The 15,052-nt window shown below is 66.5% G+C and overlaps 3 protein-coding genes across 7 annotated transcripts; 1 reads left to right on the top strand and 2 right to left on the bottom strand.

Annotated features, from left to right (window-relative positions):
* Positions 1-202: 202 nt before the first annotated feature.
* Positions 203-5,632, bottom strand: ARFIP2 (ADP ribosylation factor interacting protein 2). 5 transcript variants are annotated; one of them, XM_058862260.1, is made up of 9 exons: positions 5,377-5,485; positions 4,544-4,651; positions 4,341-4,449; positions 3,313-3,423; positions 2,647-2,762; positions 2,304-2,525; positions 1,787-1,944; positions 1,533-1,707; positions 203-1,175 (listed from the first exon to the last, which is right to left on the bottom strand). In XM_058862260.1, exons 2-9 carry the CDS (start codon positions 4,640-4,642, stop codon positions 1,020-1,022), a joined length of 1,146 nt encoding a protein of 381 aa, XP_058718243.1. In that variant the 5' UTR covers positions 4,643-4,651; positions 5,377-5,485; the 3' UTR covers positions 203-1,019. The 5 variants fall into 5 exon arrangements, with proteins under 5 accessions (XP_058718243.1, XP_058718082.1, XP_058718314.1 ...); XM_058862099.1 differs by lacking the exon at positions 5,377-5,485 and adding an exon at positions 4,955-5,342; XM_058862331.1 differs by lacking the exon at positions 5,377-5,485 and adding an exon at positions 5,530-5,632 and having other exon boundaries at positions 204-1,175.
* TIMM10B (translocase of inner mitochondrial membrane 10B) lies at positions 5,619-6,608 on the top strand. Its single transcript, XM_058862525.1, has 3 exons — positions 5,619-5,754; positions 5,990-6,085; positions 6,154-6,608. Exons 1-3 carry the CDS (start codon positions 5,716-5,718, stop codon positions 6,358-6,360), a joined length of 342 nt encoding a protein of 113 aa, XP_058718508.1. The 5' UTR covers positions 5,619-5,715; the 3' UTR covers positions 6,361-6,608.
* Positions 6,609-6,917: 309 nt separating this feature from the next.
* LOC131591349 (F-box/WD repeat-containing protein 7-like) lies at positions 6,918-12,541 on the bottom strand. Its single transcript, XM_058861963.1, has 12 exons — positions 12,413-12,541; positions 11,778-12,101; positions 11,252-11,334; positions 10,772-10,910; positions 10,342-10,476; positions 10,126-10,249; positions 9,910-10,046; positions 9,138-9,251; positions 8,741-8,922; positions 8,407-8,632; positions 7,620-7,830; positions 6,918-7,350 (listed from the first exon to the last, which is right to left on the bottom strand). Exons 1-12 carry the CDS (start codon positions 12,506-12,508, stop codon positions 7,082-7,084), a joined length of 2,040 nt encoding a protein of 679 aa, XP_058717946.1. The 5' UTR covers positions 12,509-12,541; the 3' UTR covers positions 6,918-7,081.
* Between the last annotated feature and the right edge of the window lie 2,511 nt (positions 12,542-15,052).

Here is a 15,052-nt window from a genome sequence, read left to right as displayed (position 1 = left end):
CTCCACACACACTGATCTGTACCATTTATTTGGGGTTTTACAGAAGTCAGGGAGTTGGGGGGGTCAGACCGTCACCAGGGCGGGGCAGGGGGAAGTCGGATCCCGACATTAAATTATGGATTAAATTAATGAGCAAGAAAAACCAACAGTTTTGTCTCAGGAGAAAGTGCCCAAGTGCGGGGGTGGGCGGGGGGCCCCTTGTGGGGTGGGGGTGAGCCCTGGCGGGACCCCAGCCCCAGGACACACACGCCCCGCACACGGACATGCACGGGCACGCGTGCTCCCCCCTGTGCCTCCACTGACGTTTGGTCCCTGCTTGGAGCCCCCTGCCCTCTTCCCGGGGACCGGGCCAGCAACTCCCCCCTGCCCCTGGCTGCAGGGCACAGGGACCCATCACCAGCCCACCCAGGATGGCCCAGGGAGGCAGGGGGGTCTTTGGGGGGTGCAGCGCCCTGTGAATCAGGAGTGCAAGAGCAGCCACACTGGAAACACCTGTGAATGGCCTGGAGGGAGCCAGGGTGTCCCTGGCACTGGAGGGCAGAGCAGGAGCCTACCTGGGTGCCAGGTGCAGCGGGGAGGCCCCACAGCCCTGCCCTGACACAGGGGGAACCTGGCTTTTCCGGTGCTGCCCCCACCCAGCTCCACGGTGCCACAGGGCAGGGGTCTCTCTGGGTGGAAGTTGGCAGTGGGCCTGGGAGGGGTGCACCCTCATCCTGCCCCGGGGAGGCAGAGGGGGACAGTGGAAGGTCCTGGCTCACCCCAAGGTGAGTGGGGTGTCCCCAGCCCCTTAGGAGTGTCAGGAGCAGGGGGGCTCCAGCTGTCTGCTGTGTGGGGTCTGTGCTGAGGAGCTGCTGCACCCTGCCCTGAGGAGGGGCTGTGGGATGGGGGGCCCCAGGCAGCTCCCCACACCTGGTGGCCCCCCCCCCCCATCCAAGACCAGGCCTGGGTTGTGGCCCCCACAAGCCCCTGGCCACAACTGAGGTCCATGTGTGCTCCTCCATCCGGGGGGCACGGGGGGCTCACTGCTCCTCCAGCCAGGAGGGCTTCTCGGCGCCGGGGGTCTTGAGCTTGATGTTGAACTGCTTGAGGGTCTGCTCAAGCTGCTGCTGGTTCCCAGCAAAGTACGCAGAGATGGCATTGTGGAACAGCAGCAGTTGCTTGTGCATCACCTTGATCTGGGGTGGGGGGAGAGGATCATGATGGAGGGGGCCTGATTCCACCCCAGCAGCACAGAAAAGGGGCTGGAAAGCCCTCTGAGACCCCCCCCTCAAGTGCCACTGCTCCCCTCCCACACTGCCCGTTCCACCCAATTTGTGTCCTTAAGTGACAAATCCAATGTGGCTGTCAAATCCCTGCAGGGACCCCATCCCCGTGCCTCCTATCCCTGCACTTCCCATTCCAATCCCACAACCCCATCCCTGTCCCAAACGCCCCCTCCTCAAGTACCCCCTCTCTGCATCCCCCACCTCTGTCTTGCATCTCCCATTCCTGTGCCCCCCCTCCCCACCCCAACCTCCTATCCCTGCACCCACCTTGTTCTCCTCCAAGAATTTGAGCTTGATGGCCACATCCGCTCGCAGCTTCTCGTACTTGTCCTTGTGGCTCTGGAACTGGCTCTGGGCTGCGTCCAGGCGGCTCACAGCGCCGGCATCGCGTGGGCCCATGCTCAGCTCTTCCAGGTCCGTGCGGTACGCGTCATACTCCAGCCTGCACGGAATGCTGGCATCAGTGGCCTGCCTCCACATCTCCCCAGGACTCCTGAGCCCCTCTGAGCTCCCTGTCCCACCTGGCTGTCTCATACTGCTTGACTGTCATGAGCGTGTCCTCCATGGTCTTGTTGACCAGCGTGTTGATGCTGGACACAAAGAAGTTGACAGCACCCAGCAGCGTCTCCCCGTTTTTGCACAGCAGCTTCTGCGTCTCCGCGTTGTACCCAAACTCCTCCTGGGGACAGAGGGATGGGCGCACAGGTGAGGGGCCATGGATCACACCCCCACGCCCCTCCATCCAGGGTGCTGGGGGAAAAGCCCCCTGAGACCACTGAGGCCAACTGACCCAGCGCTGCCAAGCCCAGCACCAGCACACACATCCACTCCTGTGCAGATCATGTTCCTGCCGTGGTGTCCAGGTGTGACTCCCCACGTCCTGACCCCCACAACCCCAGTGTCAAGCACCAGCCCACCCTGCCCCCCAAGCCAGCCCTAGTGTCCAGGTGTCCCCTCCCAGTCCTGGCACTCCCCATCCTGCCCCTCACTCCAGTGAGGCCCTGCCCTCGCTCCAGTGTCCCCCTAGCCCTGGCACACCTGGAGCTCAGGGGATTTCTGGCTGAGGTCAGCAAAGGCGTCCCCCAAGGCGTGCTGGGTCTGTACGAGGCTGTAGAGATGGGCTGTGAGTGCCCGTGCCAGGTGCAGGACGCTCTCGTACTTGCGCTTGGTCTCACGCAGGAGCTCAATCTGAGTCTCCAGCTCCAGGTCCACCGTGCGGGACCCCCGTCCAAACCGCTCTGAGAGGAGCTGCTTGGTGCACTGCAGGACAGGGAAACCAGGAGGGCCCCCCAAAGCACGTGTGAGTCCCCTGAACCACTCTGAGAGCAGCTGCTTGTGGGAGGGGGTGAGGAAGGCCTGCCGGTGTTCCCCCACCTCTCACCTTGTAGGTGTTGATCCCCCACTTCTTGACAATGTCAAACTTCTCAACGGCAATGCCACGCACGACCTCCTCTCCACCAGCTGGGGGTCCGGGGGATGGTGGGTGCAGCCCGGGGCCTGGCACAGGGACAAGGATGGGGACAGGACCTGGCACCAGCTCCAGGAGGCCAGCAGCCACAGGGACCAGGCAGCCTCAGCCTCCAGAGCCCTTGCCCTGGAGCCACTGTTTCCACAGCAGCATCCCCAGCTCTGGGCATGGGCCTAGCACTGGCTCACAGGCATCGTGCTGGGGACCCTGCTCCTGCCAGCCCCCCAGAGGGTCCCGCACAGGGGCACAGACACCAGCCCAGCTGTGTCTGCTTGCACCAGGCCCTGCCCCATCCTGCTGACCACCCTCACCAGGCCAGGACGCAGAGGGAGCAGCGCATCCCCGCACTGGGACATCCCTCCAGTGGGCTCCAGGGGCAGGGCAGGCCCCCCGGCCAGGACCCACCTCTGAGCCCCCTGGGCCCGTCAGCGCTGTCCTCTGTCCCACCACAAGGATCAGCACCAGGGCCAGGCTCTGGCCACGACACAGCTGCCATGGGGGCTCTTACCAATGTCCCTAGGGAGGCCCGGGGCCCTCAGGCCCAAGGGACGCCCTGAGGTGGAGCGAGGGGCGCAGTACCTGCGGGAGCAGCGGCCGGGCGGGCCATCCTACGGGCAGCGGGCGCGCTGGGGGGCACCGGTGGTCCTCGGGGGGGGTGAGGGTGAACAATAGAGCCTGGAAACGGGGGGGCTGCGGGGGCCGAGCAGGGTGGGGCAGGACAGGATAGGGGGCACAGGGCATGGGACAGTGGGGTAGCCAAGGCAGAGGGGACGGGGGGCAGGGGACAGGGACGAGTGCGTGGGCGGGCGGCAGCGGGAGAGCGACGGCAGCAGGTGAGCGTTGGAACCCAGAAACATGGCCACAGCCACACAGATGGACTCCCCCACCCCAGGGAACCCCCCCACCTCTGGCCTCTACGCAGCAATCCCTGGGTAGGCCTGATGTCATGGGGACACAGGAACACAGAGGCACGGGGACACCGCGCCAGAGCAGCGGTGCTCCGGGGAAGCACACGCGCTCACCCTCTCTGCCCACACAGACCCTCCTCAAGCCCTGGGGGGACTCTCAGGGAGAGATCTGCGTGGAACAAGAACAGCGGTGCCAGGTCTCCCAGGCTGCAGAGCCCAGCTGGCCCCGCTGTGGCCTGGTCTGACTGGGACAGCAAGAAGAGGCCAGTAGGGTGTGGGCTTGGGGCCCCCTGCCTGCCCCCTCATCCACAGCACACTCCAGAGCTCCTGCTGCAGATGGACTGCGACAGACCTGGGATCCCCCACCACAGCTGGGACTCAGAAACCCATGGGGATGTCCTGACCAAGGGGATAGCAATTCCCCAGCAGACCCCATCCTGTAACAGGGGAGCAACCCAGTCCAGGGAGAGCAGAGCAGGGCAGCAGCCCCTCCTCTGCCATCATTATCTTCTGCCACCACTACACACCCCCACACGCTGCCCCTGCACAGAACCCGAGCCCAGCGGGAACAGAGCCCACCCAGAAGACACCTTGGCTGGGCCGTGGCAGAGCCTTGTGTCATAAGTCAGGGGCAGTGAGGGGAGCTGACCCCCTTCTTCCCACGGTGATCCCCATTCCCTCCCAGTCCAGCCCCACTACCTTTGATGGTGCCGGTGGGGATGATGCCCTCAGCTGTTCCCCCATAGCCGCCTGACACAATGCTGGTCTCATTCAGGTTGGGTCCCGACACCATCACCTGCTGCAGGTCCTGGGGGCCACAGGATCACAGGGGACTGAGATACAGAGACAGCACAGCCCTGGCACAGCCCCAGCCAGCCCCCTGGGGTTCCCGACCCCCAGACCTGCTCCAGGCCATCGTCCTCGGGCAGGCTGCTGGTGTCCCCGTTGCTGCTGATGGGGATCTCCATGGTGGCTGCCTTACTCAGGATCCCGTCCGACATCCTCAGGGCCTGCAGGGACACAGGTGTGGGGCTGGGGCCAGGACTACCCTCCAGCCGGGGCAGCAGCCAGTCCCCGCGGGGCCCGTGGTGGAAGGGGACAGCAGGAGGTTACAGCGCGGAGCAGGGAGCCTACAGTGTCCGGTGCTGGCACTGAGCAGACTCTGCCCCCCGCCCAGGGCCTCCTGCAGCCCCTGCCCAGCCCCGCTCGGTGTCTCTGGGAACACCCCTGGCTCCCCGAACGGACCCGCAGGGCAGCACGTCCCAGAGGCGCCAGCCCCAGCCCCAGCCGCGCCCCCACCGTGGCTCCCACACCTTCAGGCCCAGCACTCGCGGGTTCCCCCGCCCTTGTGCCGCGCTCCGCGCTCCCTCACAAACCCCGCCGGGGATCCCCGCGTCCGGCAGAGCCCCGGGACGGCGGCGCCCAGCCCGGCCCCGGCCAGCAGGGCGCCGGGAGCCACGTCCGCAGCCGCGGGGGGGCCCCGCTGCGCCCGGACCGGTCCGGGCACATTCCAGGGCAGGCGAGGCAAGGGCGGGCTCCCGCGAACCCGTTACCCGCGACCTGTCCCCTCCCCGGCGGGGACACGGCCCGGCCCAGGGCTCGGCTCGGGCAGAGGGGTCACCAGCCAGGGCCATCCTCGCTGGAGAACGGCCCGGCGGTCCCCACAGCCTCCGGGGCGGGGTCGGAACGGACCCCTCCGCAGCCACGCGAGGCAAGGCCCCGGGACGGGACCGACCTCCGAGGGAACCCCCGGTGGCTGCTCCTGGCGGAGCCGGACCGAGCGGGCGACGGCGGCCTCAGCCTCGCTCTCGGGGCTCTCCCAGCCAGACTCCACCGGCCCCGCGGCCGCTCACCCCGTGCAGCCTCCCCGGTCCGCGCCCGGCCCCACCTGCGCCCCGGCCCCGCCGGGCCCCCCCGCGCCGCTCCCGCTCCGCCTCGGCCCGGACGCGGCGAAAGTGGCGTCAGCGGCCCGGAAGTGGCGTAATCGCTGTGCCGGACGGAAGTGACGTCGCTGCGAGCCCCGGCGTGCGGCCCCGGGGAGCGCGGAGGGAGCGGGCCCGGGCGCGGGCCCGGGATGGACCCGGCGGCCGAGCACCGGCAGCAGCTCCGCAGCGTGAGCGCTTGGGCTGGGGGTGGGGAGCGAGGCGAACGCGTCAATGGTCCCGGGGCTGTCGGTTTAGTGGCGGGTCCCGGTGCGTCCCGAGGGCTCCGGGTGTGGGGGCTCGAGGTCCCGGGTTCGCAGGAGAACCGGTAGGTCTTGAAAGGGATCCGGGCGTCTCGGGCTGGCCGGGGGCATTCCGGGGCTCCCGGCCCGGCTCCTCTCGGCGTGACCCGCGCCTGCTCCCCAGCTGCGGGACTTCCTGCTGGTCTACAACCGTATGACCGAGCTCTGCTTCCGCCACTGCGTCTGCAACCTCAACTACCGGCTGCTGACGGGCCGCGAGGTGAGCGGGGCGCGGGGGGCGCGGCTCGGGCACACCCGCAGCCCCTGACCCCCGGCTCCCTGCCGCAGGAGTCGTGCCTGGAGAGCTGCGCCGCGAGGCTGGTCCGCGCCAACCACCGCCTGATGGGCGCCTACGTGGGGCTGATGCCGGCGCTGCTGCAGCGCCGCGCAGCCGAGCACGAGGCAGCGGCGGCGCCGGCCGGACCCCCGGCCTCCCCCGAGCCGGCCCCGGGCCCCGCGGGCTCCTCGCCAGACGCTCCCGGTACCGGCACGTAGCAGCACCTGGCCACAGCTGTCCGGCACCGCCCCTGCCCTGCACCGGCAGGAGCAGCTGCATCCTTGCTGCACTGGAGCTCCAGGCTGGAGCAGCACCTGCACGGGCCCCGGGAGCCCCGAGCCCTGGCTGGGCTGTGCAGGGCACCGGGGAGGGGGGGCACTGGAGTGGGGGAAAGCCCCCCCAGCCCTCGTGGTTGTGGATTTATGGGAAGTGCGTTGTTAGTCCCAATAAAACATCTTTACAGTAATGGCTTAGCATGGGGAGGGCACCACAGCCCTGGCCCCTGTTGGGTGTGCTGGGGGAAGCCCATGGCACAACTGGGAATCCAGGGAATTGCACTCAAACGTGAGACAAACATCACCATGAGCACCAGGACACTGTGGGGCCCTGAGGGGGAGGGTAGGGGTAGGGGGCAGGTGCTGCCAGGCCAGTGCCCATCAGCTTAGGGCACGTGTGTACACGGTCCCTGTGACACCTGGGAGAGCCTGGCCTCTTCCCACTGCAGCCCCTGGGCAGAGGGCCCAGGACAGGGCTGAGGTAAGGAGTAGCCCCAGTACAGAAATAAATTGATATATTCCGTGTACAAAACATGCTCCTGCAGGCCCAGCCGGGCACTCCCGCGCATATAAATAAGGCCCGGCCCTCCCTCTTGTCCTGCCCGCGGGGGCCAGCGCCTGCGCCGGGGCCACCCCTCCCGCGGGACCCCCGGGCTGGCCGGGGTCACTTCAGGTCCACATCGAAGTCCAGCACCAGCAGCTTGGTCTCCTCGGTGCCATTGCGGCTGCCCACGGCGCACACCAGCTTGGTGTTGGAGGCACGGATGCGCCACACGACCCCCCCAGAGCCCCCACTCTCCAGGGCCACCAGGTTTCGCACAAACTCCCCTGTCTTCAGGTCCCACAGCTTCACTGTCCCGTCATCGGAGCTGGTCACCACGAACTTGGAGCTGAACTGTAGGCAGGTGACAGCACTCTGGTGCTTGCTGGGACCTACGGGGAGACAGCAGTGAGCCTCAGGTGCAGCTGAGGCACCTGCTGCTGTGTGACATGGGTTCTGCCACATCTGGCAGCTCAGAGCCACTCAGTGCTGGCTCCTCAGGGAGGAGGCACTCTGTCCAGACACATCTGGCAGCTTAAAACCAGCCCAGCCCCAAGGGCAGGGAGCCCTCCCTGCTGCCTCCCACCCCTCCAAGGGAGAGAGCTACCCCTGATGGAGGGAACTCCCCGCTGTCCCCCAAGGGTGAGGAATCCCCTCTCACCCTGCAGGGTCTGCAGGCACTGCCCTGTCTTGATGTCCCAGATCTTGACAGTAGAGTCAGCGTTGCCGGACACGAGGATGTTGTCACGCAGCTCCATCCCGCTGGTGAGTGACTGGTGTCCCATGAGTGTGTGCAGACAGTTCCCACTCTCCACATCCCACACGCGGATCGATGTGTCCAGGGACCCACTAACGATGTGTGTCCCATCAAACTGCCAGAAAGAACGGGTCCAGCTCAGCATCGAGGACAGGAGTGTCCCCTGGTTTGGGGTGCAGGCCACACCTCTGGCATTCCCTGGTTTGGGATACAGCACCCCCAGCTCCAGCACCACCACCACAGACCCCAGGCTCAGCAGCTGAGACACAGGCTCACACACCTCTTGGCTTTTTGGGCTGTAGAAATGCTCCAGGGAAGGGACAGGGAGCAGTGTTTGTGTCCACAGCATGTGTGTTTGGGAGGTGGGTGCGGGGGGGCAGAGGCTGTCCCCACAGGAGGACACATACATGGTCCATGTGCCCTTGCAAGGCAGATACATTCCTTCAGGGCACAGACATGACCCACATGTCCCTGCAAAGCACACAGGGCCTTGCGTGACACAAGCACAGCCCATGTGTCCCTACAGCACATGTGGGACCTTTGGCACAGCTTGTGCCCCGTGACTGGAAGGCAGGGGTGTGACAGGGCAAGCCAGCAGGAGGGAGGTTGTACCTGTGAGGTTGTACCCACAGGGAGGGCAGGGGAGCTACAGAGGGGGAAGGAGCAGGAGGGGATGCGTGCGGGGCCGTACCTGCAGTGAGTAGACACGGTTGGTGTGCCCCTGCAGTGTGTGGGTGCAGCTCTCACTCTCGGGGTCCCACACCTTGACCGTGTAGTCATAGGCACCGCTGACCACTTTGTTGCCATCATACTGGACGCAGCGTACGGCCGCCACGTGGCCCATCAGCACGTGCAGGCACTGCCCTGTCTCGATGTCCCAGAGCCGCAGTGTGGCGTCCCGGGAGCCACTCACCACCCTGCGGGTGAGGGGACACCTGGGGCCCAGCTGCCAAGGCAGCCTGGGGGTAACCAGCCTCACCCCCTGCAGATACCCCCCTCTCACACAGCAGCTGCCAGCCCCGTACCTGTTGCCGTGCAGGTGCATGCAGCGCACGGTAGAGGTGTGTCCGTACAGCGTGTGCACGCACTCGCCGCTGTCAGCGTTCCACACCTTGAGTGTGCGGTCAGTGGAGCCACTGATGACAACACTGTCCCTCATCTGGGAGGACCAAACCCCCCCCGTGTGGCCCACCAGCGTCTGCACACACTGTGGGGAACAGGACACGAGGGACAGGTGAGCCTCTCACACCTCCCCACCCCCCGAAACAGCACAGAGGAGCAGCACAACTCCACGTCCTTGTCATACCGGGCCCCAGGCGTCAGGGTGTGGCCTTGCCTATGCCCAGCACAGGGAGATGGTCCCTGTCCCAAACCCCTGCAGCGCCAGTGACAGTGCCACACTCTGGTGACAGTGGCACTCACCTCCCCTGTGACAGCTGACCACACTTTGAGCGTGTTGTCATCAGAGCCGCTTACTATGCGATTGCCGCAGAACTGCAGGCAAGTGATCACATGGTCATCGTGGCCCTTCAGTACCTGTGGGAGCACAGGAGCGTGTGGGGGGCAGTGTGCACCCCCCCAGCCACCAGGACCCCCCAACACAATGAGCAGTGGGAAGGCAGCAGCAGCTGTGGGGAAGAAAGGCAGACGGGTCTCCAAATCACCTGCACCCCCCGATGCTTCTGCAGGGCAGCAGAGCTGGGGTGTGGTGTTTAGCAGCAGCTGCACAGGGGCAGGGGTTACAGGAGAACAGGGAGTGGGGGGGGCTCAGGAACCCAGGACCTAAAGCAGCAAGAGACAGGGCGGTGGGGACTTTGCCCAGGGGCAGGAGGGACCCCCAGGGACAGATCATCAGGGTTCTGGGACCCTGCACAGAACACAGTTGAGCCCTGGGTGCTGGGGCTGGCTGCGGCCCTGCATAGGACCTTGGAGAGGGGCAAAGGAAGGGACCCCCTTCTCCAGGCCCAGGAGACCTCATTTCTGCTGCCTGCACTGCTCTGAGCAAGCCAGATCTGCTCTCTGTCACAGATCCTGCACCAGCTTCCCCATACCAGTGACCTGGGGCCTGTCTGCAGCGGGGACACCCAACAGCCCCTCAGCTCTCCAGGCTCTGCCCCTGGCAGGGACACTCCCAGGCTCACCTTGGGGACCACAGCTCCCCGGAGTCTGTCTACACTGGGACACCCAGGCCTACCTTGGGGGGCCGCAGCTCCCCACTACGCCAGTTCATGTCGATGCGGTGCTGGCGCAGGAAGGCAAATTTCCAGGGGCTGTACATGAATCCGGGGCTGAGCAGGCGTCGCTTCCGCAGGTGTAGGGGCTCCTCGATCCCTGCAGGGGACAACACAGCAATGCCTCACCTGGGTCAAGCCTGTAGCGGCTCCCCAGCCTCAGCCTGGGAGACCCTCACCTTCCTCACGGCACTTCTCCCTCCAGAGCAGATTGTCCTCAGCCAGGACCCTCCAGTAGCGGCAAGTCTGGGCAGCACGGAGCAGGTCCCGTGGCTCCAGGAAAGACAAGACGTACAGGGCCAGCTATGGGGGGAATAAAAATCACACAGGGTTCACCGGGGCGGGTTGGGTCGGGTCAGGTCAGGCCAGGCCTCTGGTCCCCCATCTTCACTCACCTCCTTGGGCAGCAGGGAGATGAAGTCCCGCTGGAACTGGGGCTCAATGACCTGCATCATGTACTTGATCTGCGCCGGCTCACAGCGGTCAATGAGCTCATCCAGGGCCAGCAGCTTCTCAGGGCCGCTCCAGCGCTGCAGGGGAACCCCCAGTGACCTCCGGCTCTGTGTCCCCAGCTAGCCCAGCCACAGCCCTGGCAGCCAGGCCTCTGGCCCCAGGCCAGGAGCCTGAGGCAGGTGGGAGCTTGGTGGGTCACAGGTGCTGTGTGATAGGTGACACCACCCCTGGCCAGGGCTGAAACCTCCTCTCACACAAGCAAAACTACCCAAAATCTACCATGGGCCCAACCCCTCCCCTTAGTGGGGATCCCATAGGCTTGGCTCCCTCCCATCACACCCAGGTTGCCTGGAGCCACCAGGTGAGCCATACCTGGAAGGTGCGGAGCCAGTCCTGTAGCTCAGGTGGGGGGGCCACCGAGGGGATGCGGCGGCGCCGGGCCTGCCCCACCTTGGCATTGCGCAGGTCCCCAAAGGTGGTCGTGGGGCTGGGTGTACAGGGACCCAGTGTCCTGGGAGAAGGAGCAGGCACAGGTAAGGCCATGGCACGGGTGGCACGTGCCAGCACTGCTGTGGTCCACACTGTGCCAGAGGCTCTTGGAACTGGTTCCTGCCTGTGGGAGCTCCACTCCACTGACCTCTTTGCCCCCACCCTGTGGACTCCTGCCCAGACATCCAGCCCAGCCTGCTGAGCAGACAGGCAGCGAGTCAGGGCTGCATCTCACCTGGGCCAACCCCTGCTTGACCCAAGTGACTCAGTCATTCTCCTGGGGAGGGCAGTGGGAGGTATGTGTTGCCCCAGCACACAGAACAGCCTGCACCAGCTGCACTCAGAGCCCCCCCTACCCCTCACCTGCCATATTCAGAGCCCTTGCACAGCTTCTTCCCAGGGGACAAGGCCCGGCCATCCGGCCCATTCTCTGACTTCCGCTTCATCTGTGGGACACAGCAGATTGGAGTGGCTGGGACAAACCCAGGCAGACCCGGCAGACCCCCTGCCAACAGCTGATCCTTGTGGACCCCTACATGTCACCCACCCCGAACCGACCCCTGTGGGCCCCCTGCCCAGAGCTACGGGGCAGACCCCCACCTGTTCCTGCTTTCTCCCCTCAGGGTCCACATGACAACGAGGGATCCCCACACAGGGCAGGGGGGGCTGCATCAGGGCCAGACACAGCTGGGGACTGGGGTAGACTGGGGTAGCACCTCCTTTCCCACGCTGTGACCAAGGACCCCCATGCAGGGCAGGAGTCTGCATGGGGGACTGGGGCAGCATCTTTCCCCAGCCCCAGCAGCTGGGGTCACGGAGCCCCCCAGCCCCCCGTTCACCCTTCTGCAGGTGCCCAAAGTGCCTCAGCAGCCCCTGGCCCCACAGTCACCTTGGGGCGCAGGTGCCGCAGCAGCCCCCCATCCCCAGTGCGCTGCAGGTAGTCGATCCAGCGCTCTCCCAGGGTGTAGTACAGGTATACATTGCTGCTGTCTTCCCCTTCCTCGCTGCAGCAGCTCCCTTCCTCCTCCTCCTCCTCTTCTTCCTCCTCCTCCTCCTCCCGCTCCCTGGTGGACCTGGGGGGCTCCTGTGGTCCCTGCCCCCCAGAACCATCAGGGTCTGCTCTGGACCTGGGGGGACCCTTCCAGGGGTGCTCTGGCTCCCAGGGGCCTGGTGCTTCCTCCTCCTCCTCCTCTTCCTCCTCTTCAGCCACCACCTGAGCAGGGAAGATGCAGGGAGCAGGGCTGACTCTGCACCAGCCTTGGGCTGCTGGAGCCCAGAAGCGGGTCAGGGGCTGGGAGTGCTGCTGGATGGCTGCCAGGAAGAGCCATGGCCCTGGAGCACAGGGGCTCCCCTCAACAGCACTGTGGGGGGTTTCATGGTGAACAATCCCCAGACCCACAACCACGAGCTCCTCCAGAATCCCATACAGTTCTGTCTGCCTGCCACAAGTTTCCCCTGAGCCCCCCCAGAGTCAGACCATCTCCCCTGTCCTTGCACCTGGTGCAGGGACCCTTCTGCACCTACCTGTGCCACAGGTGCCCTGTGCTCCTCACTGTCTCCCAAGGGAGTGGGGCTGGCCCGTGGGGGCCCCTCAGGGCCCGGGCACCGCCGGCACGTCATGCGCTGGCTGTTGAGCTCCAGGATGCGTGTGGTAATGCCCTTGACATGCAGCAGGTCATCCAAACAAGTGAAGCCCTTCAGCTCCTGCACGGAGGGAAGTCAGCCCTGCCCAGAACAGAATCCCTCCTGCTCCCACAGAGACCCCTGCCCGAGAGGCCCCGCAGGGAAGAGTCACGGCGCTGTGAACGGGGGGCAGCAACCCAAAACTGCCAGCTGGGGCAGGAGCACTGTGCCCCCTAGATGAGCAGTGCCAGGATGGGGAGCAAAGCTGCAGCTCCAGGGCAGGGGAACAACTGGACACATGCAGACACACGCATGAGCGAGGCAGCCACTGTCCCGCGGGACCTCGGGCCGAGCAGGAGCCAGCCCCGACCTGGGATCAGGTGCCTCCCATGGCCCCGCACGGGCTCCCGGGGCACCTGCCATGGGAGGAACCCGGCGGGGAGCGGCTGTCCCCGGGCCACACTCGGCGGACAACCAGCGCAGCCCAAGGGGCCGGGAAGGGCCCGACTGGCCCTTCTGACCCGGCAGAGTTCGTTTTATGGTTCTGCTGCTGCTGCTCCCCGCAAAGGGCTGCAATGGCAGCAGCGCCCCGGGACAGACCCTGCTCCAGACCGGCCTCCCTTTGCATTACCGCTTTCTGCCCTCCCGCTGTTTACAGCATGTGTGTCCACAGCATTCGGACATCCACTCCTCTACCTCCTTTCCCAGCCCCGAACATGCCCAGCGCTCCCAGCCCCGCCTCGCCCATCTCCGTACATCAGGGCACGGCAGCCGCTGACCCGCCCGTACCCGCCCGGGGCCCGCGGTGCCGCTCCCACTGCTCCCGGACATGTCACCGGTCGCCGCAGGGTCTCGTCCCACCATCGCCGGTGACGGCGTTCGGAGGCGGAGGGGGAGCGGTACCGTCGGGTCCCGCCGGACCTGCATCGCCCCGGTTCCCTGCCCGGGCCCCGGCGGGGGCAGCTGCGCTCGCCCGGTCCCGCGGGCTCGGGGAGGGACTCGCGGATCCGGGGCCAGCCCCACCTGCCCCGGCTACCAGGACGGAAACAGCACTGCCGCCCCCGCACTCGCCCCGCGGCACCCACCCCGTGACCGCCACGGCCTCCCGCTCGGGGGCCCGGGCCGCTCAGCGCGGGGCGCCGTCCCCGCCGCTTCCCCCCCATCCCCTCCCCCCCGCACCTCTCTCTTGCGGACGATGCCGCGGGCACGGCGGCGGCCAATGCCGCTGAGGGCACCCTCCAGCTCGGCCACGCCGGCGCGGTTGATGTCGAGCTTGGCCCCGGCGGGGCCCGGCCCGCCCGGCCCCGACATCCCGGTACCGGTCCCGGGCGCTGCCGCCGCGCAGGCCCGACCGCAGCGCGCAGGCGCGGCCCCGCCCCCACACGCGCACACAGAGCTGGGAGGAAGCAGCGGCTTTATTGGTGTGGAGGGGGCGGGGCCAAGCCCGTGACCCCGCCCCGTGCCCCGCCCCCACCCGCGGGCCGGGCCCGCCCCCGCTCCGGTCACCGCCGCTTGTACAGACACGGCTGCTCCGGTCACCGCTCCGGTCACCGCCACTTGTACAGACACGGCTGCTCCGGTCACCGCTCCGGTCACCGCCGCTTGTACAGACACGGCTGCTCCGGTCACCGCTCCGGCCACCGCCGCTTGTACAGACACGGCCGCTTGTACAGACACGGCTGCTCCGGTCACCGCCGCTCCGGGCCCCGCTCCGGCCCCCGCCGCTTGTACAGACACGGCCGCAGGCACAGCCCGGAACCGGAGCCGGGCCGGGCCCGCCGCTCCCGTCACCGCCGCTTGTACAGACACGGCCGCAGGCGCAGCCCGGGAGCGGGGCCGGGCCGGGCCGGACCCTTCTTAGCGAACTCCAACAGGTAGAAGTAGGAGCTGGAGAGGTCCTGGGGGCACGGGGACACCTGACTCCGTTACCGGCACACCGGAGCCCCAGCATCACCCCAGCCCGCTCCAGCAGCACTCCATACCGCCTCAGAGAACCCTGGCATCCCCACCTTGCCTCCTTCCAGAACACACTTGCCCCCAGACTCCAAAGCCCTCGTGGGGCCTGTGTACCCCAGCCCCCAGCATACTCCTCTAAACACCCAACACCCATCATCATCATCATCACACAATTCCTCCAAGCCCCAGGACTCCCAATCCCCCCCTGGGATACACGCCCGCCTCCAAGCCCCACACGACAAGCCCAGTGTGCTCCAGGCCCCCCTCATCCCCTCCCTGATCCCAGCACCCCATCCAACCCACATCCCAAACCGCCACAGCACACTCCCACGGTCCCCAGGACCTCCAAACTTCACCTCTCTGTGTACTGGTCCCCCGTTCTCCCATTTGCAGTCCCCCATGCACCAATCCCTGCTACCTCCATCTACTTTCACCAGCCCCTGGTTTGTTCCACACCAGGCTGGGCCTCAGTACACCCCCTCCCTGGTTCCTGTGCCCAGCCCAAGGCACACCTGGAGACACACCTTGGAGACAGTCCTGAAGCCCAGCTGCGTCATGGCCTTCAGGAAAGCATGGGTGTCCTCA

The sequence above is a fragment of the Poecile atricapillus genome, chromosome 1 (genome assembly GCF_030490865.1).
Source record: "Poecile atricapillus isolate bPoeAtr1 chromosome 1, bPoeAtr1.hap1, whole genome shotgun sequence".
Taxonomy (NCBI): Eukaryota; Metazoa; Chordata; class Aves; order Passeriformes; family Paridae; genus Poecile; species Poecile atricapillus.
Note: the sequence above shows the minus strand (reverse complement) of the source record. Positions and strands in the feature narration are given on the sequence as shown.